This window comes from Tiliqua scincoides, chromosome 2 (assembly GCF_035046505.1).
Source record: "Tiliqua scincoides isolate rTilSci1 chromosome 2, rTilSci1.hap2, whole genome shotgun sequence".
Taxonomy (NCBI): domain Eukaryota; kingdom Metazoa; phylum Chordata; class Lepidosauria; order Squamata; family Scincidae; genus Tiliqua; species Tiliqua scincoides.
The window spans coordinates 202,872,340-202,893,960 of record NC_089822.1 but is presented as its reverse complement, the minus strand read 5'-3'; the positions used below and the strand labels follow the sequence as shown (position 1 = coordinate 202,893,960).

General features: G+C 41.8%; 1 protein-coding gene across 1 annotated transcript in view; it reads left to right on the top strand.

Annotated features, from left to right (window-relative positions):
* The window catches only part of RHOA (ras homolog family member A), a 35,116-nt gene that overhangs the window by 8,574 nt on the left and 4,921 nt on the right, over positions 1-21,621 (top strand). Inside the window, exons 2-4 of the mRNA XM_066613444.1 lie at positions 15,752-15,909; positions 18,427-18,547; positions 19,258-19,388. Coding sequence (XP_066469541.1) covers positions 15,754-15,909; positions 18,427-18,547; positions 19,258-19,388 — 408 coding nt within the window. The 5' untranslated portion in view covers positions 15,752-15,753. The remainder of the gene's footprint in view (positions 1-15,751; positions 15,910-18,426; positions 18,548-19,257; positions 19,389-21,621) is intronic.

Here is a 21,621-nt window from a genome sequence, read left to right as displayed (position 1 = left end):
AACTTCAGATACAGCTTTTTAAACATTTTGTAGAATGACTTTCCAGATTGCCCTCTCCCTTAACGGTACTATTTTGAAAGTCATGTGCGAGTGTCCCCTGGCCATGAACCGGCATTAACACTGAGACCCCACCCATGGCGCCCTCATCTGAGGATTTGGGTGCTATTTGGAATCTCAGATGTCTATCTGGGTAGGGGGTTTCTTCACCGGGCTTCCTCTTCCATCTGACCATTGTGTTCCTTCCTCAGGCAAGGGTTTGACCCTGTCATGTGCTGGCCTGCCTTCCAGCTACATGCCTAACCGATCAGTCTGACCTGGTTCTAAATAGCAGTCCCCTGGGACCAGCCCATCTTCCTTCCAGCCCAGGGGTGCCCAAACCCTGGCCCTGGGGCCATTTGTGGCCCTTGAAGACTCCTAATCCAGCCCTCGGGGAGCCCCTAGTCTCCAATGAGTCTCTGGCCCCCCAGAGACTTGCTGGAGCCCATGCTGGCCTGATACAACTGCTCTCAGCGTGATGGCCAACTGTTGCAGCTCTCATGTGAGCTGTGGGACGAGGGCTTCCTCCACTGCTTGCTGTTTCACATCTGTGATGCAGCCGCAAAGGAAGGCTGGCCTTGCTTTGTGCAAGGCCTTGAGCTATTGCCAGACCTCCATCTCTAATATATTCATTTATGTAAATTTATTCAAATTTGAAATGTAAATTAATTCTGTTTTTCCCGGCCCCCTCTCAGTGTCTGAGAGATGATGTGGCCCTCCTACCAAAAAGTTTGAACAGCCCTGCTCCAGCCCAGCCTACCTCCTTGATCCAGAAAGGTCCGTACCTGCTGTGGGTGACCCCCACCTCTGGCCTTGCTAATTTCCCTACAGCTTCCCTCTTTGTCCCTTCCTTCATCCGTTGTCATCCTTCTTCCTGATAGCACATGGCATGCAGTCCATGTAGGTACCAGAAGTGCCATGAGCTGCTGCAAGCTAATGCAAGACCACACCCAGGCCCAGCTCCCATAGATGACAGTGGTGCTTGCAGATTAGGGTTCTCCTCAGGTAACTCCTTGTTCAAATATCATGTTTACATAATAATCATTGGTTTCAAATATAGTTGTAGATCTTTTTTACTATTTTTTCTTAAGCTCATTAAGGTAGTATCTAACTTGAAAAGATGATGTTAAAGCAAGTCAGTTGAGGCAAGGCTTTTTCTCTTACAACAGTTAATGAAATGTTAAACTCAGTTGTACAGTTTTGGTACCATATCTTAATGGCTGTACTGTATTTGCAGATGGAGTATTCAAAATGCTTTTTAATGTGTTCACAGAATCTTCTGCTTAGAAGCTGGCTTCTCGTTCAAAACTTGTTTTTCTACTTGGGTTAAAGCATATTTCTACCTCTTTGTTGTAGGACTCTGTTGTAGGACACTACACTCATGTAGCTGGTGCATATAAAAACTTGCAATGTTAGGGGAGAGGAACTGTGGTACCCTAGATAGTTATCACTCCTTTATAGCCTTCAGACATTGCTCATTGTGATGTTTCTCAGTGGCCATGACTGCCCCACTACAGCTTTTTCCTTGCCAAAGATTTCTGTAAGATCTAATAGTGTCAAATATGCAAAGTGAAGTAGATATACTTTATGCAGATTTGCTGACTTTAACTGCATGGCTATGTATTTTCTTGGCACAGAACTGGCATTTTATGATACTGAATACAAACAGTTCTTTGTCCTATGCTGACATTCTAGAAACAGGAGTCCTTTACTTTTATATACCCCGTTTTGAGACACTCACAGTTCTATGTGTATTTGGAGGTATGCCCAATTCTGGACATTTTGGAATGGATTTTTCTTTGTCCTAAGGTCTTAAAATGTGTAAGCAATTTCTTACAAAAGATTTTATGTAGAAGGGCAGAAAATTGCATGGGGGAGGGGTCAACCCATTTTTTAGTTTAGTTGCAATGGAAGCTATTATGTTTAGTTCTCATTCAAGCCAATATATTTAATGCTTCCAAACTGGTTCTGTTCTGATTCACATTGAAAAAACAGTACCCCACCTTGCTTTGCAAATTAGCTTCACAATGTAACTATAGGTTGAGACTAATTATCCAAGCACTTACATGAATGGCAAAAAACATGAAAGTGAATGGCAAAACTTGACAAAACCATGACAATGGCAAAACATGAATGGCAAAAAAGTGCTATAGCAAATCAATTTAAAAAACAAAGTTTCTTTGCTCCAGTGATTTAAAAACAGCCTTGCTGACCATTGTGATGTTAAGATAGTCATCCAACAATCAGTCTCTCTCAAGGTGCTTCAAAATGCTTCACTCTGACCCCTCCCTTCACCAATGCAAAGTATCTTTCTTTCAAGTGCTCAAGGGAAAGGGAGGGGTCCCCTGGAGAGAGAAGGATTGATGGATTGTCAGCCAGCTGCCCTCTCTCATTAAGGAGGCTATTGTTAAAGGACTGTTCAGTTTTTAAACTGATTTTAATGGGGTGCATTTTCCCCTTCTCCAGGGATCAGCACATTCCTTCTCATTTGCAGGGGCCATTCCTCTTGAGTCAAATCCGTATATAAAAAATCTGTGTATAAATAGGCTGAACCTGTATTAAGTTTGTAAGTATATAAAGTTGCTTCTCCCTGATCTTGGACACTGAAAGACTGCTACATCATCCTGCAGACGTAACCCCAAAAGATGCAGCTTCTCCAGAGAGCAGAATAGTGTTTAAAATTATGTTGATGTGCTGCCTCTAGGTTAAGAGAAGTGGGTGGGGGGTTCATCAGTTGTAGGATGTGCACTACTGTATGGAGGGAAGTACAGTGTAGCACAAAGAAATGTTCACCAAGCAGTTATGTTTAGTATGCTACAGTGGATTTACAACCCTAAGCAGTAGGCTTCTGCTTCATATGAAAAGCAGCAGACCTAGTCAAGAGTACAGGAATCTAGACAAGCTGCAAATGTGTGTAAAAATCCTTCAGATACTAGTTCTGAATACTGTTGATTGGTCACGTTTCGGGCTGGTGAATATACTTTGACACCAGCATGTGCGAGTCAAATTGTTGCTCTGTATCAGTAATCTCACTTTTTTCTAATTTTTCATGTCTAACTCTTAAGTAATGGCTCAGAAATGTCCTTGTTTAGATATCACTGTATGTCTCAGTTGTATGTGACCTCTTTTACTATATTGTCCTTACTTGCCAGGCCCTGTTCTCACTTTGTATAGTGTGTGTGTGTGAGAGAGAGACTGTGGCCCAAATCCTAACCAACTTTCCAGCACTGACATAGCTGTGCCAGAAGGACTTTGTGCTGCATCCTGCAGTTGCTTGTGCCTTGTTGCATTTACCTTTCTACTAGGGGTTGACTTCTTGCTCTTGCTGTTCCTTGCGTGTCCTTTACTTTGAAACATGTCAATATTGTGGTCCCCTATTTCTTCTTTGGCTTTGTAAGAAATCTAGTTTCTGTACCAGAGCTGTTCATAAGAACATAAGAACAGCCCCACTGGATCAGGCCATAGGCCCATCTAGTCCAGCTTCCTGTATCTCACAGCGGCCCACCAAATGCCCCAGGGAGCACACCAGATAACAAGAGACCTCATCTTGGTGCCCTCCCTTGCATCTGGCATTCTGACTTAACCCATTCCTAAAATCAGGAGGTTGCGCATACACATCATGGCTTGTACCCCATAATGGATTTTTCCTCCAGAAACTCGTCCAATCCCCTTTTAAAGGCGTCTAGGCTAGACGCCAGCACCACATCCTGTGGCAAGGAGTTCCACAGACCGACCACACGCTGAGTAAAGAAATATTTTCTTTTGTCTGTCCTAACCCGCCCAACACTCAATTTTAGTGGATGTCCCCTGGTTCTGGTATTATGTGAGAGTGTAAAGAGCATCTCCCTATCAACTCTGTCCATCCCCTGCATAATTTTGTATGTCTCAATCATGTCCCCCCTCAAGCGTCTCTTTTCTAGGCTGAAGAGGCCCAAACGCCGTAGCCTTTCCTCATAAGGAAGGTGCCCCAGCCCCGTAATCATCTTAGTCGCTCTCTTTTGCACCTTTTCCAGTGAGGATTTTGCACTTGTTCCAGTGAGGATTGCATGTGGAACAATCCAGAACAATCCAGAACAATCCAGAACTTCTGGGTATACAATCAACTTGTGTCTTAACCTTGAGAATATAATGTTTTGTTAGTAGGTGGGTTTTTCTCTTAGCTCCGTTCTCTTAATTACTCTGATGAATGACTTTACAGCAGTAAATAATTCCATTCGTTATCTCTTCTTCACAGACAATGCTGGTCTCTTGTCATCCATTTTCAGATGTTGTGGGGTTTTTGCTTTTTCTTCAGGATGACTGAACGCAGTTTTCTATCGCCCCAGGAGGATGTGTACTTGGATACTGTATTGCTGTGATAAAGAGCAACACAAACCAATAAATGCAGTTCGTTGTTCTGATCTCAACATACCTAAGATCTTAACTGTTTTCTTTAAATATAATTTTAAAAAATCCCTATTTATAGTATCTAAAGAATATATTCAGAAAAGGCAAAGCACGTAAAGGTTATCAGCAGGACTATGGATTCCATGGTTGCAAAAGCACTGGGCAAAATTAGTGGTCTGAGAATCTGCGCCTGAGCTTTTAAGACCTGAAAATGCCTGGAGAAATCTTGAAAGCCAGAGGGGCTGAATGCAGCTGAAGAGGATTTCCAATGAGTGGGAGTTTTGAGTGCTCTGTATTATTCTTGCCCCTCCTACAGTTAGCAAAAGACTCAAGAGCTTAGTTTGTATGATTTGTAAAGATGGCAAAAGCTCTACTGTGTTTGAAATTATTTTGCTTGCAGAGTTGGTACAGTGCATTTATCAACTACGTAAAGAAAAGTCCTCTTAAATCCACATATATTTATATATACCCACATATATTTATATATACCGTAATACTTTCCTTTAACAACACGACCGCACTAATTTCCTATGCTAATTTCCAGATAGTATTCCACTGTCATTTGCAATTGCTATTTTTTTCTTTAACTTCACCAAAATATTTTAACGTGGGACACAGTTCCCATGTCTGTCTAATGTTGTCTCTTACATTCTTGAAAGTTCATTCCAATCTTTGGCAATAATCTATCTGCTTTGTAAGAGACTTAGGCCCCAATCCTATCCAACTTTCCAGTGTTGTTCCAGCTGCAGTGCAGCCTCCAGGTAAGGGAACATTTGTTCAGTGACACAGTGATTATCCCCCCACTGCAGGATGCTTTGCTTTCCCCATTTGTACGGCAGCATCAGTACTGGAAAATTGGATAGGATTGGGCTTTAATCTGATTGTATAATTTAGGCACAGGAACTGCACTTGAACACAAATAGTCTTCTCTGTAATCCATTGTATGTCTGTCTCAATTTCCTGATCTTGATGCTTTTTCCTGCCCCAGTACAACACAGTTCATTATCTAGAATAAACTGAAGAAAGACCCGCAAAAGGCAGGGGGGAAGAGACACGGGATGTACTTCCTTCCTTTACTATAAACACCAAGCAGTGACTCATAGTCAGAAATTGCCTTTCTAAGGCAGGGTCTCCTTCATTTTAGTATTCTGTTCTCCTGCATGAATTAAACTTCTAAAATTGCTTTCATTTAGCTAAAGAGACAAAATGTTATATCACTCAATACAACATACTTGCTCATTTTCTTTTCCTTACTTTGGGATTTGATTCATGAATGATTCCTTTTGAAGTGCCCCTCTTGTTTTTATTCTTGCTTGGTAGTACCACATGGGCATCTGCAGAGGCATTTTCAGCTAATCCACAGTCAAAGAATTCTGTTTCCTCAGGCACAACAATTGGGATTGGCATATTATGTTACTACGTTCAAGCTGTCTTGAGTGACTGTAGTAAGACCTCTGGTTTTTTGCTCTTGTTAACATGGTTTAATGTGACTTTAAAATTACTTTCTTGTGCATTGGATTGGTTGTGTGTTTGGTACAGCCATTTTCAACCACTGTGCCGCGGCACACTGGTGTGCCGCGAATGGTCCCCAGGTGTGCCACAGGAATTTGGGAAAGGATCATTTATCAATAGGACCATTGGGGGATGTGAGCCCCCATTGACAGCACAGTGTGCCTTGTCGATTGTCAAAAAGCTGATGGTGTACCTTGACCATTTTGGTGCCTTGCCAGTATGCCGCAAGATGAAAAAGGTTGAAAATCACTAGTTTAGTATAAAGATTTTCTTGATACTCAAGTTTAATGAAGATTTATGTTGCTTTTTTTTAGCTGTTGAATATGAAAGAACTAACCAGCACATTTTCAAAACTCCTTCATACTGTTGGAGATTTATACTACAGACATACAGTATAAAGAAATAAAAGGCAGGCCATTCTGACAGTACTATCTTATCCAAAGTGCTACACTAGTTTGTAGTATGAATGGACATCAGCAGTGTTGCAGCACTAGGAATTGCAGCAGATTACCAAAAGAAGAATTAAAGTAGCAGTTATTGCTCTTTTGTAATGAAATTGGGTTACTCATTTTTACTTCTGATAACACAGGCAAACACATTTTGCTGTCTTAAAAGTTAGATCTATTCCTGTATATTTGGGGTGCTGATTGTAATGCACCAGTTTTGCCCTATCACATCTCGTATCAGGGATACGGCATATCGTCTTAAGTGAATGGTTCAAATAGCTTGCTCATGAAGAAGCCTATGCTATGGCTTCCTCACAAGGAAGCTGCTTGAACTAATGAGACTAATGCTTTATCACTTTATCTCTGATGTGATAGGGAAATACTGATGCCATTTTTTGAATCGGCATTCTAAATTCATAAAAATCCATAAATTTTGAAAGTTTTCCTGATCCACAATTTCTCAGGTTCATGTAGTTGTCCTGTGTCAGAGTTTTCCAAGAATCAGATAACTCTGAAAAGATTCCAACTACAGCGGGGGCTGCATACCCGCAGACTCCACATCATGAATTTAACCAAGAGCCTTACTGGATCAGACCAAAGGCCCATCTAGTCCAGCATCCTGTATCTCATAATGGCCCACCAGATGCCTTAGGGAGCACACAAGACAACAAGAGACCTGCATCTTGGTGCCACTCTAGCATCTGGCATTCTGAGGTAGCCTACTTCTAAAATCAGGACATTGCACATACTCATCATGGTTTGTGATGGACTTTTCCTACAGAAATTTGTCCTTTTAAAGGCATCTAGGCCAGACGCCATCATCGCATCCTGCGGCAAGGAGTTCCACAGACTAATTGCATGCTAGATAAAGAAATATTTTCTTTGGTCTGTCCTAACTCCCCCAACACTCAATTTAGTGGGTGCCCCCTGGTTCTGGTGTTGAATGCGAGGGAAAAGAGCATCCCTCTATCCAATGTATCCACCCCATGCATAATTTTGTATGTCTCAATCATGGCCCCCCTCAGGTGCTTCTTTTCTAGGCTGAAGAGCCTCAAATAATGTAGCCTTTGCCTTTCCTCCTAAGGGAGTTGCCCCAGCCCCACAATCTTTTTGGTTGCTGTCTTCTGTACCTTTTCTAGTTCCATTATGTCCTTTTTGAGATGTGGTACTAGTACTGAACACAATATTCCAGGTGTGGCCTTACCATCAATTTGTACAATGACATTATAATATTGGCCGTTTTATTCTCATTCTTCTTTTTAATAATCCAGAATATGGAATTGGCCTTCTTCACTGGTGCTGCACATTGGGTAGCACACTTTTGTCAAGTTGTCTGCCAGCATCCCAAGGTCTCTCTCCTGATCTGTCACAGACAGCTCAGAACCCATTAGCCTATATGTGCTCATTTTTTTGCCCCAATGTGCATTACTTTACAATTACATTGAAATGCTTTTTTTTGCTACCCGTTCTCCCAGTTTGGAGAGATTCTTCTGGAGCACTTTTCCACTCAGAAAAGTTTAGTGTCATCTGCAAACTTGGCCACCTTGCTTCGAAAGGTTGAAAAGCACCGGTCCCAAGACAGATCCCCGGGGCACACTGCTTTTCACCTTGCTCCATTGTGAAAATTGCCCATTGGCATCCACTCCTGGTCATCATCCAGTTCCTAATCCATGAGAGAACCTACTCTCTTATTCCCTAACTCTGTCTTTGGAGTTTTCTCAACAGCCTTTGGTGAGGGACCATGTCAAATGCCTTCTGAAAATCCAGATATATAATATTCACAGGTTTTCCTGTGTCCACGTGCCTGTTGACCTTTTCAAAGAATTCAAAAATATTTGTGAGGCAATATTTGTCCTATGGAAGTCATGCTGATTCTCCCTCAGCAAAGCTTGTTCTTCTGTGTGTTTTAAGATTTTATCTTTAAGGCATTCTACCTTTATCTGGAACAGATGTTAAGCTGACCCAGCCTATAGTTTCTCTGGCCCCCTTTCCTTCCTTCTTTTTAAAGATCAGTGGTATATTTGCTATCCTCCAATCTTCTGGCTCCATAGTCGTTTGAAGGGACAAGTTGCATATTTTAGTTGAGAGATCAGCAACTTCATTCTTCAGTTCCTTATAACTCTTGGGTGGATGCCATCTGGGCCAGGTGACTTACTGATTTTTAATTTGTCAGTTTGGTCGAAAACATCTTCTCTTTTAACCTTGCACCTTGCCATTCCACAGCACTTGCCTCATTGATATTTAGGCTGTTTCTGCAAATTTACATCATTTTCTCATCATGACATCTTCAGGCTTGAGGATTCGCTGATTTTGGCATCTGTGCAGAGTCCCAGAACCAGATCCCCACAGAGGGCCCACTGGACACTTTCAGTGTATGATGTTCCTATTTTCACCCCCTACTACATGTCTGTTTACATTCTCTTATCTCTAGAATCTCTCTCAATTATATATGAAATCATATTATTAAGCAGAGACAAACTACAGCATGTAATGATTTCTACCTGTAGTTATTGGTCTTCCAGATATTACATTCTTTTACCCAGCAGAAATATTAACTAAAATAGTAGTGTGGAAAAGTTAAACAAGACATTCTCTTCAAAGACATGATATTCAAGTTAAGCAGCTGAGTTAATAAAATTATAAGAATTTTCAACAGAACCTTATGTACCTTAACTTGTTTAAGTATTAATACATATTTGTTTGACAATGGCTCAGATAAAGGAAGACCATGTTGTTGGTTCTTGAAAGAGAGAACCTTTATGATTGTAAAAATCCTCTTGAGGGATTTAGAAATGCCTGCCTATGTAAACCGCCTTGAATAAAGTCAGAGGAGTAATCCAATGACCAGAAAGGCGGTATATAAATACCAAGTTGTTTTTATTAATATTTACAAAACTATTGTCCTGGTTAATGATCACACAGACAAAATGTAAAATGGTGTTAATGTTAGTCTCTCTACATTTTGGTTTAGGATTTAAACCAGCAATGATTTATAAACCTCAAATTGCTCTGTTAGCTGTAATTGAAAAGCTGACATAAGTTGCCAAAATAACATGCTGAAAGCAAGTTTTGTTCTGTTCTAAGTCTTTAATTTAGAAAGCTAACGTAGCATTTGGCAGCTGGCAACAGCTTACCTCATGCACTTAATTTAACTGTAGGAAGCAGCTTTTAACTCTCGCAGATCTCAGTTTTTCTAATACTTCATATCATCCTGTAGATAATAGAAAAGCTATTCTGCAAGCAAGCAGGGTGTGAATATATTGTGTTAGACTGTTAAAATTAATATACTTGGCCCCTTGTTAGCAGGAAGTATATACAAAACTGGCTAATTGGCAAAATTGAAGAAAAAAAATATTAAGAAAATGGAACTAAGGGAAGTACAATGTGCTCAATTCCTTATGTTGCCTGTGTGTAACACAGATGTTGTGTTACTTTCTAGTGCATGAATTCTCATAGGAGTCGCCTCATGTGCTACAGCAAGCAAAACCGAAACATAAGATGTGCTCTTATATGTAACAGTTTCATAATCTTGTCTCAATTGTTTCTCTTATAAGTTGAACATCTGTGTTTGAAGTCCACAAACAGTGACTGACGACCTGCACCTAAAACCCTAAAGCTACATTGTGCCGTATAAGTCATTTTTTATTGGCCTGTGTGAAATTGCAAGCAGCAGAAAAATAATAGATTTTTGGATATTAATGAAGGCCACTACTAAGAACTACATTGCTATTTTCATCTCTATAGAGTTTGGTCTTAAACAGTGATAGTAAGAGTTACTAACACACAAATCTTTGTTAGTCCACCATAGCTGCTATGGCCTTTTCACCATCAGAATACACACTTTGTTGGTGGCAACTGCTGCAAAATGGCTGTAAACCATGCTCCAGCACCATACTGTGTGGCAAGTGGTTGGAGCCTTCTCGGGCAATCCAGCGAATCCCCAGCCACCCACTGAAGACAGCAAAGTGTTGGAGCAGGTTGGAGGGACTCTGCAGAAGGGGTGGATCTGGCAGTAGTGGTGCTCCTATCCTATCCCCCTTTTCTGCAGCCTTCCAGCCCCATTTCTCTCTCTTGACTTGCGCTAGCAAAATCACTAGCTCAGGTTCAATGTGATGTGTTGTGGAGCAGGAAGCTTATGAAGATAAAAGGCCTCCAAAGCATCCCAATCTGCCCCCTCCGCTGGATATAGAGCACCCATTTTTGATGTGGCTGCGTGGAGGGGGGAGGGAAGGATAGGATTGAGTTGCCAATTTAGAACAGCTTCTTTATGTTGCTATTTAGAATCAATTTACCATAGGCAACCAGGTGAGTGACTTTTCATGAGCCTGGTTTGGCACATGATAATAAGGTTGATATGCAGCTTGGTAAAGAGATATCTAAAGATAATTCCAACTCATATTTTATTTCAAAGCCTTATGTTGTCATAAGACGTTTTCCACGTTTTCCAGACTCACAAAGAGAGTCTGGTCCAACAAGAAGCTGACGGAACATACCAAGATCCAGGTCTACAGAGCTTGCGTCCTGAGTACACTTCTGTACTGCAGCGAGTCATGGACTCTTCACTCACAACAGGAGAGGAAACTGAATGCTTTCCACATGCGCTGCCTCCGACATATTCTCGGCATCACCTGGCAGGACAAAGTTCCAAACAACACAGTCCTGGAACATGCTGGAATCCCTAGCATGTATGCACTACTGAAACAGAGATGCCTGTGTTGGCTCGCTCATGTCGTGAGAATGGATGATGGCCGGATCCCAAAGGATCTCCTCTATGGAGAACTCGTGCAAGGAAAGCGCCCTACAGGTAGACCACAGCTGCGATATAAGGACATCTGCAAGAGGGATTTGAAGGCCTTAGGAGTGGACCTCAACAAGTGGGAAACACTGGCCTCTGAGCGGCCCGCTTGGAGGCAGGCTGTGCAACATGGCCTTTCCCAGTTTGAAGAGACACTTGGCCAACAGTCTGAGGCTAAGAGGCAAAGAAGGAAGGCCCATAGCCAGGGAGACAGGCCAGGGACAGACTGCACTTGCTCCCAGTGTGGAAGGGATTGTCACTCCCGAATCGGCCTTTTCAGCCACACTAGACGCTGTTCCAGAACCACCTTTCAGAGCGCGATACCATAGTCTTTCGAGACTGAAGGTTGCCAACTAATACTAATATGTTGTCATAAAACATTTTAGAGCTGATTAACTTCTTTAGATATTAAACTTTAATATCAGGATATTACTATCATCAGCCTTAACATCAATACTATATTTTGAGCATCAGCATGGGTACTCAGAATTCTTTCCACTTTAATTTACCTTTAAAACTTTAAAGGAAAACTTTAAAGCAAAGTTTTCCTTTGCTACTAAATATAATGCAAATTTTCTATTGCATTCATCAAGATAATGTAAACTTATGGAATAGACTAATTTTTGGAGTTTCCTCAAGTAGGAGGTAACAGTTTGAAGGCATGGGAGGAGTTCTGTTAACATCCAGTACTTCATTGAAGAGTCCTGGCCCTAGTGAGGATGTGCTCTAAAGAGGAATCTCTCAGCATACCAGTCTATGTATCCTACTGTACTGTTTCTTGCACTGATTTCAGTGAGTGACATGGGATGATGTTTATCTTTGGTTTGAAAAGTAGTCTTGAAAAAACATTGATGGATCAAAGATTTGCATAAAATTTAAATCACTTCCCTCTTAATGGAGGCATTTAGCAAGAGCACCTTTTGAAGGAGAAGTAGACTAAGTGATACTTTACATCTAACAGATGCAAGTCTCATTGAGGTCGTTGGTGCTTACTCTTGGGTAAGAATCCTGCAGCCTTGCTGTATGTGGTGATACAGTACTAAACAGTTCAATGTTTGACTATTCAGATATATTGCTACTCAGTTCTATTACAGGGATATTTATTTACTAAGCCTGTCTGCCTAAAAAGTTTCTTCTGTTTTCACCATGCCAGTGCAGTCTCCATTTTGGCTTAGAACAAGAAATATTGCTACCCAAATGGAAGGCATTTCTACTCTGAGATAACAGAAATTCTCTTCTCCCCTCCCGTGTATCTCCAAATGCTGCTTTAGAGAATTGCTGGGACCAATTTTGATAGGTGTGGGTGGGAGCCCTGATGTCAGGAGAAACTGGCAAGTATCCATGAGTGCAGAAGTGCCTTCTGCTTATGCAGTGAGATATTTGAATCCAAGCCACTGTGTTCTAATAAATAACTGATTAGAGCAATGAAGATTTCTGTTCAGCTTCTTTATTTCTATTTTCCCCTTTGGCAAAAACCAAGTGATAGGCATCTTGCAATGCAATGTTACTTGGAATAAATTTCACTGAATGCAATAAAACTTCATATCAGGATAAATGTATCTAGGATTACATGGTCTGGATGCAGTGGCTTATAGTTATGCTTCTAAGGGATTTGCAAATAACTTGGCTCTCTAACTAAGCCTCAGTCTCTTCTTGCTACCAATTCCACTCCCACCCAGATGTCCAGAAGAAACAAGGTTTTCTCTAACATGCGTTTTGTAGGAAAAATAAGGTAGGAAAAAATGGGAGTCTCTTCTGCTTTATCTTCTCCAGGCACCGGTGCAAGTCCCCTTCCCTGAGTCCTCTGGCAAGCAGCAGGAGAAATGCCTGCTGTCTCATCTCGGTGTTGAAACTGCAGCCCAAGTGAGAATCTGAGGCTGCTGCAAGTTCATTCCTCTAGAGCAGGGGTCTCCAAACTATATGGCCAGAGGGCCACATGAAATATCTGGCCATGTTCAGTCGAGTGGACCAGAGGCTTTCAGGGGACAAGAGGCTGGCTGCGGGCCAGATAGAGGCTCGCTGCGGGCCATATCTGGCCCCCAGGCCGGGGTTTGGAGACTCCTTCTCTAGAGCAGCGGTCAGACTGCTACATCCCCAGCGCAGGCAGTGCCTACCATTCCTCTTGGGGGTGCCTCTTATTCATGCAGCAGATTGCCCCGACCTTCGCGCTGGCCAGTACACATGCTCAGAAATCCGGGCACAAAGCCAGGTGGGGCAGAAGACCCTGTAAGTGAGCACAAAGATTGGGGGTGCTCTGCGACACAAACAAAAGGCTCCCCCATAGAACGGTAAGCGCTGTTTATGCGGGAGAGGGATTCAACAGGGCACCAGATCTGGACCATGGGCCGGAGTCTGGAGTGCCTTGTTCTAGAGAGCCAAGGAGCTCAAGTTCTTAGGAAGTAGAACTGTTGCCTGTGCATCTCTTAGAATCAGGTGTATTTGTATGTACTTTTGGAATAAGGTTATACCAGCCATTTCAACCACTGTGCTGTGGCACATTGGTGTGCCATGAGTGGTCCTCAAGTGTGCCACAGGAATTGGGGGAGAAGGTCATTTATTAGTATGGCCAATGGGGATGTGAACCCCCCACTGACAGCATGGTGTGCCTTGGCAATTATCAAAAACCTGATGGTGTGCCTTGACAATTTTGGTGCCTTGTCAGTGTGCCGTGAGATGAAAAAAGTTGAAAATCGCTGGGTTATACTCTTGTATTTCATAAATACAAAAAAGCTATATTCAGAGTTATCAATGTCACATTTTTTAGGTTTGATAATTGGTAGCGCATCTTTCAGTTTTTCATGTTACTGAAAGAGGTTGGAGATTTTTTCTTTGTGGTTTGAAATTTTAGAATTTTGACGTCTCTGATGCATCACTTGGCGTTTTCGTCTTGACAATTTATACTTGGTTCTGCTTTCTGGCTAGGTGGCATACCCAGCGCAGCTAGCATTGCATTCCTTTAAAAATATATGCCTTCTATGATGAAAAGTTGCATCAGAGAGATGTGCTAACCTAGTAGTTAGAACAAATGCAGTTCCTGTTGCTATGTTCCAATGCTGTTAGAGGTCTTGAAATGTATATTTGTCACTCAACAAGGTCATAGCAGCTTGATGACTGAATGAAGTTTTGTCAACCTTATTGACAGGTTCTTTGTATGCTAGATGAACATAATGGTTCTTTCAACACATATGAATTGATAGAAAAAGTTCATTATACACTGGGTGATTCCAAAGAAAATGTCAGCGTTACTACAGTTGGGTTCTCTATGCGCTGCCCCATTTCCCCAGCTTAGTTTAAGTTTTATGTAATCTGCAGTACAAAGACTTCAGAGAGAGTCCTAACTGTTTATAAATCCAATGTCTTGAAATGTGTGTGATCATCAGCCCAAGTATAAAATGCATTTAACTCCCTGAATTGTGTGTGATTTTTTTCATTTGCAGTGGCAAAGATTCCAGGTCACTTCCTCCTTCCATTCAGACAGCATGTTTTGTTGCTGCACAAGTGTACAAGAGTTTTCTCAGGAGTTTCATATGCAATGATAGGTCCATCAGACCCTGCCATATGAGGCCATTAGTTTTGATAGCTCCTAATTTGTACTGTAACTTCATATAGATTGACTGGGTAACAGCAAGTTATGTCTTAAAACTCTTAAAAGTTTTTAGTTAGCATTCAGGAAAATTCTTCACTGTAATGCATCCATAGAAATTAGTCATCTGTTTCATGTTGTTCAGGGTTGACTTGGTATGGATTTTCATTCCAGTCTTAAAGTTGCCAGGCTAGAGTGTTTCTAAAAGAACCATATGAAACAAGGAAGACAAAGGGAATGTGATTCCATGATGTCTTATACGTCAACTAAGTTTTGTTTCGCATCATAGACTTGGTTATGGAAGAATGGGCACAGACTCACTGAACCTGTTATCTGCTCTCAAATATTTCATATTCCATGTTTGTAAATTTAACATGTTCTGCATGGTGACTCTAAAGACCAAATCTCAAAGGAGTAGGAAGGTATACAAAGTAGCCCCTCTTAGAAAGGAGTGGTGGGAGAATCTTCATGATCCTGAATGGAAGAGGCATACATTTGCTTTGTGTAGTTGGAGAAGGGGTCGCATAAGACTCGTATTGTCATCGGGTCCTTTGGGGTTCCACACACCTCTGTGACATTCCTGACAAAATACTGAATCTAAGAGGTCATGTCTTAGGTAGGGCAAAGAGGCTGACTGAACCAGAGGTGTCTGCTACTGCCTGAGTCTTTGGCCACTTTTTCTAAGTTAGCAGCGCACTGGGGTGGAGCAGAACAGTGTTCTGAATCTGCAGTTTAACCTTTGCAGCCAAGCAGACGTGGTATTGGGCCGTCATTTGGTGCCTGACCACCACCACCACCCCAACTGAATGAGCTACACTCTTGGTGCAGGTGGTAATGACTGTGCAAAGCTTTGGTTCAGAAACCTTATGTGAGCACTGTCCAAGAGTCTCTAGTTCTCTCACCTGTTTCATTGAACATCTTTCTTCAAACGTGTTAAAACACAAAAATCAAAACAGAGCTTATTTGATTAATCATTTGTTTCTCTTTTGACAGCTATGGCAGCCATTCGGAAAAAGCTGGTTATAGTTGGTGATGGTGCCTGTGGCAAGACCTGTCTGCTCATTGTATTTAGTAAAGACCAGTTTCCTGAAGTTTATGTTCCCACAGTATTTGAAAACTATGTAGCAGATATTGAAGTTGATTCAAAGCAGGTGAGTGCACTTTTACAACTACTACACTGTGTGTGTGTGTTTGTGTGTGTGTGCGCCTGCTACAAGAGTGCAAAGATTAGCGTACACATAACTAATACAGGAGATTGCCTACAGGCTCACTTTAGGTTCTGTAATTTCATGGTATTAATTGCAGTATTGCCTCCATTTTCCTAGCTATAAATCTAATTATACATAGAATTAGACTTCCTTGAAAGCAGTAGGAATGACATGAGGCAGTGTATTTGCAATCTGTATAAATTCCCTGATTATCTGATGTCCCTACGTTGCTACTCGGTGTAAATGACCCAGGGACCAAGCCTATCCAATTTTTGCAGCTGTGCTAATGGGGCATGCGCTGCATCCTGTGGTGGGGAGGCAGTCATAGAGGCCTCCTCAAGGTATGGGAACATTTGCTCCCTTACCTTGGGGGCTGCATTGTGGCTGCACCAGTGCTAGAAAGTTGGATAGGAATGGGCCCTCAATTGCTAAACTGAAGGTCTGACTAGCTGAATGTTAGCATCTTCCCCTGCCCTAAAAATCATTTTTGATTGAATTGTATAAAACTGAAAGACACAACACTTAATCTCCTCCAGTGGATTTTAATTGAATGTTGCTGAAGTCGATGAGAGTATCTTTTTTACTAACACTTTGGTTTTGAAATACTGCCCACAAGCCGGATGAGCATTAGAGCAGTTATACGGTATAGTAGTTTGTATATTGTTAGGGAAATTTATTTATTTAAAAATTTATATCCCACCTTTCGCCCACACATTATGGGCACCCAAGGCAGCTTATAACAAAAACGCAACGCAAAATGGAAGATTAAAACAACACTAAAACATAAAACAATTAAAGATAATAGAGATAAACCCCAGTGGATCATGCAAAGCAATTAAAATTACATTCCGTAAAAGGGCCAGCCTATCATGTCAGCAGTTAAAAGCTTTCTTGAATAAAAAGATCTTGAGGCCCTGCCGGAAGGTCTCCGAAGAGGGAGTTGTTCTTAATTCCAAGGGGAGAGATCTCAACAAATGAGCCACCACCAAGAAGGCCCTATTTCTAGACACCATGCCCTTCACCTCTGCTGGTGGCAGCACAGTCAGAAGGGCTGCCTCTGACCTGAGAGGATGGTTAGGATTATATGGAAGAAGGCGGTCCCTCAAAAATCCTTTCCTATTTGAATTTCACCCCCAAGGTAATTCTGTATGTTCAAAATATTTATATAAACAAGCTTACTTTTACAGGTTAATCCTGTACTCCAGTTAAGTTGCCACTCTAGCTAAATTTAACTGTAATCTGTATCCTATGCAGATTAGCACAAAGGGAGAGGAGGAAGGAAGAGCTGCAAAAAATTCCAGAGAAATGCAGCCTACCAGTCATTCCGTCAGTCAGCAATGTCCCCACATCGGTTTTTAACATGCCCTGCCCGTCAGTATGCAGCAGTGGGGAAACACCCTTGTGATGTCAGTATACCATATCCCATCTGACATAAGGATGCTAGAGCACCTCCTACTATATGCTTTTGTGGCATAGAACCAGAAAATGAAACTGGCTAGGAACCTCAGCAATTGAGGTCTGTGCCACTCATAGATACCACCAAGAAAGAATTTTTCGCTATATCAGATGGAGGAAAGATGATAGCTCCTTTGGGAGAGAATGAGCATACAGAATCAAGACGCCTGCCACTCCCTTAGGATTGACTTTTTCATTACTTGCAAAATGAACGTTCAGGATCTTGGACCAGTTACGTGCTTCGGAGTTAATTTTATATCTCTGATACTTCTAAAAGATCCTGGTGGCCATAAATTTATATTTATTAGTTCATTTTAAGTTCATTTTATTAAGAACTTATTATTCTTATTATTTTAAGAACTTCTTAGTTCATAAGTTCATTTTAAGAACTGAATTTTTGGGCAAGGAATGGAAAGCAGACTGAATGTAGCCTGCAGTTTCTTTGCTCTGATCATATTTTTAGAATTCCAAACTATATCCCTTTGATCAAAGCAACTTATACTAAAGGAACTGTCTTTAGGGTAAGCTTTAAACCTAGTAATTCATCAGCAAACTCTTTTAGGAATCTAGCTAACAGCACAGTTAAAAGCAGACTTCCTCAGCAGGCCTTGCATTTATTTCTGAAAGTCAGTAGAGGAGCATTGCTCAACTTCTCCAGGAGGCTGTCTGAAGCCTTGAGTCCGGTTTCAAAAAGACCCTGTTCCTTCCATGCCTCCTGTTGCTGCCATGAAAGGTGTTTGTTATACAGAGCAAAGCCCTTTCTGACTATGACTTGTATCAGAATGTGCTTGAGCATGCCCAGTGAATTATTTTACTACCTGCTATCCAAGCCATATCAAATTGCTTTTCAAACTTTCTTCTTGGCATGCTCAAGCACATCCTTAAGTGAGGGTGAGCTTATATGGGAGAGGTGTGTTCCAAGATCTTGTTCCAATCTGTGCTCTTGAGATGAAGCATGCCTAGGAACCTTCCAGTCTTAGCTAAATGTCCTTATTTTTCCGGTAGGTGGAGCTGGCCTTATGGGATACAGCAGGACAAGAAGATTATGATCGACTTAGGCCTCTTTCCTACCCAGACACTGATGTTATACTTATGTGTTTTTCAATTGATAGTCCTGATAGTTTAGGTAAGTAGATCAAGCTGAAATTCATGACCTGTTTCGTAAACGATTGCATGGTCTGCCAGATGCTTATGCCATATCCAAAGCAAAAGCTTTGGAGAAGTTGCATTTCAATAAATATTATATTCCCATAGGGGGAAATACTATAAATCTTGTTCATAGCTGAGAAGATCTCCATTTTTTTGAACTTTATTTGGCAAGCAGTAGCTGCCCTTATGGAAAGATCCAACACTTTCTGCCCTGCTAAGCCTTTGGCTGGCATGTAGATACAGCTGTCATGGAGTGAAACCAGTTTCTTGCAAGGGGCTAAACTTTAGAGCAGTGGTCTCCAAACTGCACAACGGAAAAGCCATCTACTGCAGTTCACACATTGAAAGAAAAAATTCTATCTGTGCTTATTTAGTATTTTCTATTTTTGAGGTGATAACAAGCAAGTTAGATATTTTCAACTAAGGCTGGGGAAATCCCAAGGGCCAAAATTGCTGGTGGTTGTGAGTTTAGACTTTTGCAGCCCTGATTTGAGTGCTATCATGGCTACTGGCTAAATAGACCTTGGCGTGCCCATTCAATCAGGCTACTGTTTGGTAAGAGAGATGATGAAAGGGCTTCCTATTCTTGCACTTAAAATAGTATATCTGCTGTAATATGACTAATATAATATACCTGCTGTATGGGTTTTAGCCAGAGATTGGACTGTGACTCTTGTGTTATTGCAGAGAATATTCCAGAGAAGTGGACTCCAGAGGTGAAACACTTCTGCCCCAATGTACCCATCATCCTGGTAGGAAATAAAAAGGACTTGAGGAATGATGAACACACAAGACGAGAGCTGGCCAAAATGAAGCAGGCAAGTCTTTTTTGCCTTTTCCATCTAAACTGTCAGTCCTATGTCAGTGAGAGCAACTACCTTAAATGCTTGTATAGGAGTTCATACTTTAAGATACTTCTGTGTGAGATCTGTACAGTAACTCTGAAATTATGCGATACTTGGGATCTGCTTGAATACTTTTTGAGCTGCATTCATAAACAGGTTTGTCTTCCATAAGGCAGCTTCTTCCTTGGAGCTGCATACTATGTAAGATTATCTGCTTATCTTGATAGAAATCTGCCTCATTTACCATACAAAGGAACTTTGGAGGATGGGGTATTCTGATAGTGACTGATCACAGCAGCAGGTATCCATTATCAAAGAAGGTTGGGGTATAGCTCTATGTACATTGGTCTCAGTATTGGCCGCATAGACCATGGGGCAGCCTCAGCATTTGGAAATGCTTCTGCATTGCATTCTGGAGTTTACTAGGGCCACGAGAGGTGATTGCAGGCATTGGCACTACCCGGAAGTGGCTTCAGGGAGTGCCAGAGACTGCCCTGCAGCTGGCTCAGTTTGCAGCACTAAGGAGGGAACACTACTGTTTTACTTTTTAAAAACGTTTTTAAAGCAGATGGGACCATCCACAGGGGGTCTGGGAAAGGCACCCCCATGGATGCTAAAGGCCCACTGTTTTACAATATAGAAGTATAGCATTCATTTAGTATATCCTTGGGGCATGTACAGTATTGACTGTTAACTCTTGCTTGGCATTTTAAAGGCTTGTCCATTTGTCAACACTAAGGCAAAATATAAATATCACTGAAAATCTGTGTGGGTGGCTGAGCTGCATATTGGAAGTTCCTGGTTCAAATCTTGTCACTGTCACAGATTTACTTGGTGGCCTCAGGCAAGTCCCTCCTTTTCAGTCTCTGCTTCCCACCTACATATCCGGGTTAATTATACTGGGTTATTGTAAGGATAACAGCAAGATAATAGATACAATGATTTGCTTTGCATACTCAAAATGCTTTACAAATGTGTAAGCAATATTCTAACCCAGTGTTTCTCAAACTGTGTGTCAAGACCCATTAGATGCCTCATGTAGCACTTAGCTGCCATTGAAAATACAGGGAGCTGCTGGGCAGGGTGGGTTGCTGGTGAGAGATGGGTGTGGTGCTTTTCCCTGAATTAGGTGGAAAGATGACTACTCTGGAAAGGGGGAAGGGCTGTGTGGTTGGAGAAGGATCCAAGTCTGTTCTGCTTTGACTTCCAAGCTGGAATGTTTGGATTCCAAGTAATACAAAATAACAGCACAAGCATACTGTGTCATGGGATCTTTGGCTGATCATGGCTTAGGTTTGAAACCTAACTTTGATGATGATGTCACTTCTGGCCACGATACCACTTCTAGGATAATGACATCTGGCGGGTTCCAACAGCTTGTCATTCTGAAAAGTGGGTTCCAGTACTAAAAAAATTGAGACCCGCTGCCCTATGCTGTTTGCTCCCATATCCCCCTCTCCCAGCAGTTATAGAATATAACTGCATTTCTTCAGGCCGAGAAACCCAGCACTGTTCTGTGATATCAACTGATTTAATCTTCCCTTCAAAGAACCTTGAGGCCCTTTTTGCACTTGGTAATGAACAGACAACAGCTCTCGCACAGTGCTAGCGTTTCTAGATTTGGAAAAGCAATATGTTGTGGTCTAGTAGGTAGCACTCTTTCTGCTGACATAAGAGGCACTTCATAAGAAGAGCCCTGCTGGATCAGACCGAAGGCCCATCTAGTCCAGCTTCCTGTATCTCACAGTGGTCCACCAAATGCCCCAGAGAGCATACAAGACAACAAACACAACCTGTGTCTTGGTGCCCTCCCCTGCATCTGGGTTTGAGAGGCAGGCTGCCTCTGATTGCAAGAGCTTGCACATACCTATTATAACTTGTAACCCGTAATGAACTTTTCCTCCAGAAATTTGTCCAATCCCCTCTTAAAGGCATCCAGGCAAGATGCCATCACTACTTCCTGTGGCAAGGAGTTCCACAAACTAATTACACGCTGGGTAAAGAAATACTTTCTTCTGTCTGTCCTAACTCTCCCAACACTCAACTTTCGTGGATGTCCCCTGGTTCTGGTGTTATGTGAGAGGGAAAAGAGCGTCTCTCTATCCACTTTGTCCATCCCCTGCATGATTTTGTATGTCTCAGTCATGTCCCCCCTCACATTGTTACCACAGTGATTTGAGGTCAAAAGGGTATTGCCACATGGCAT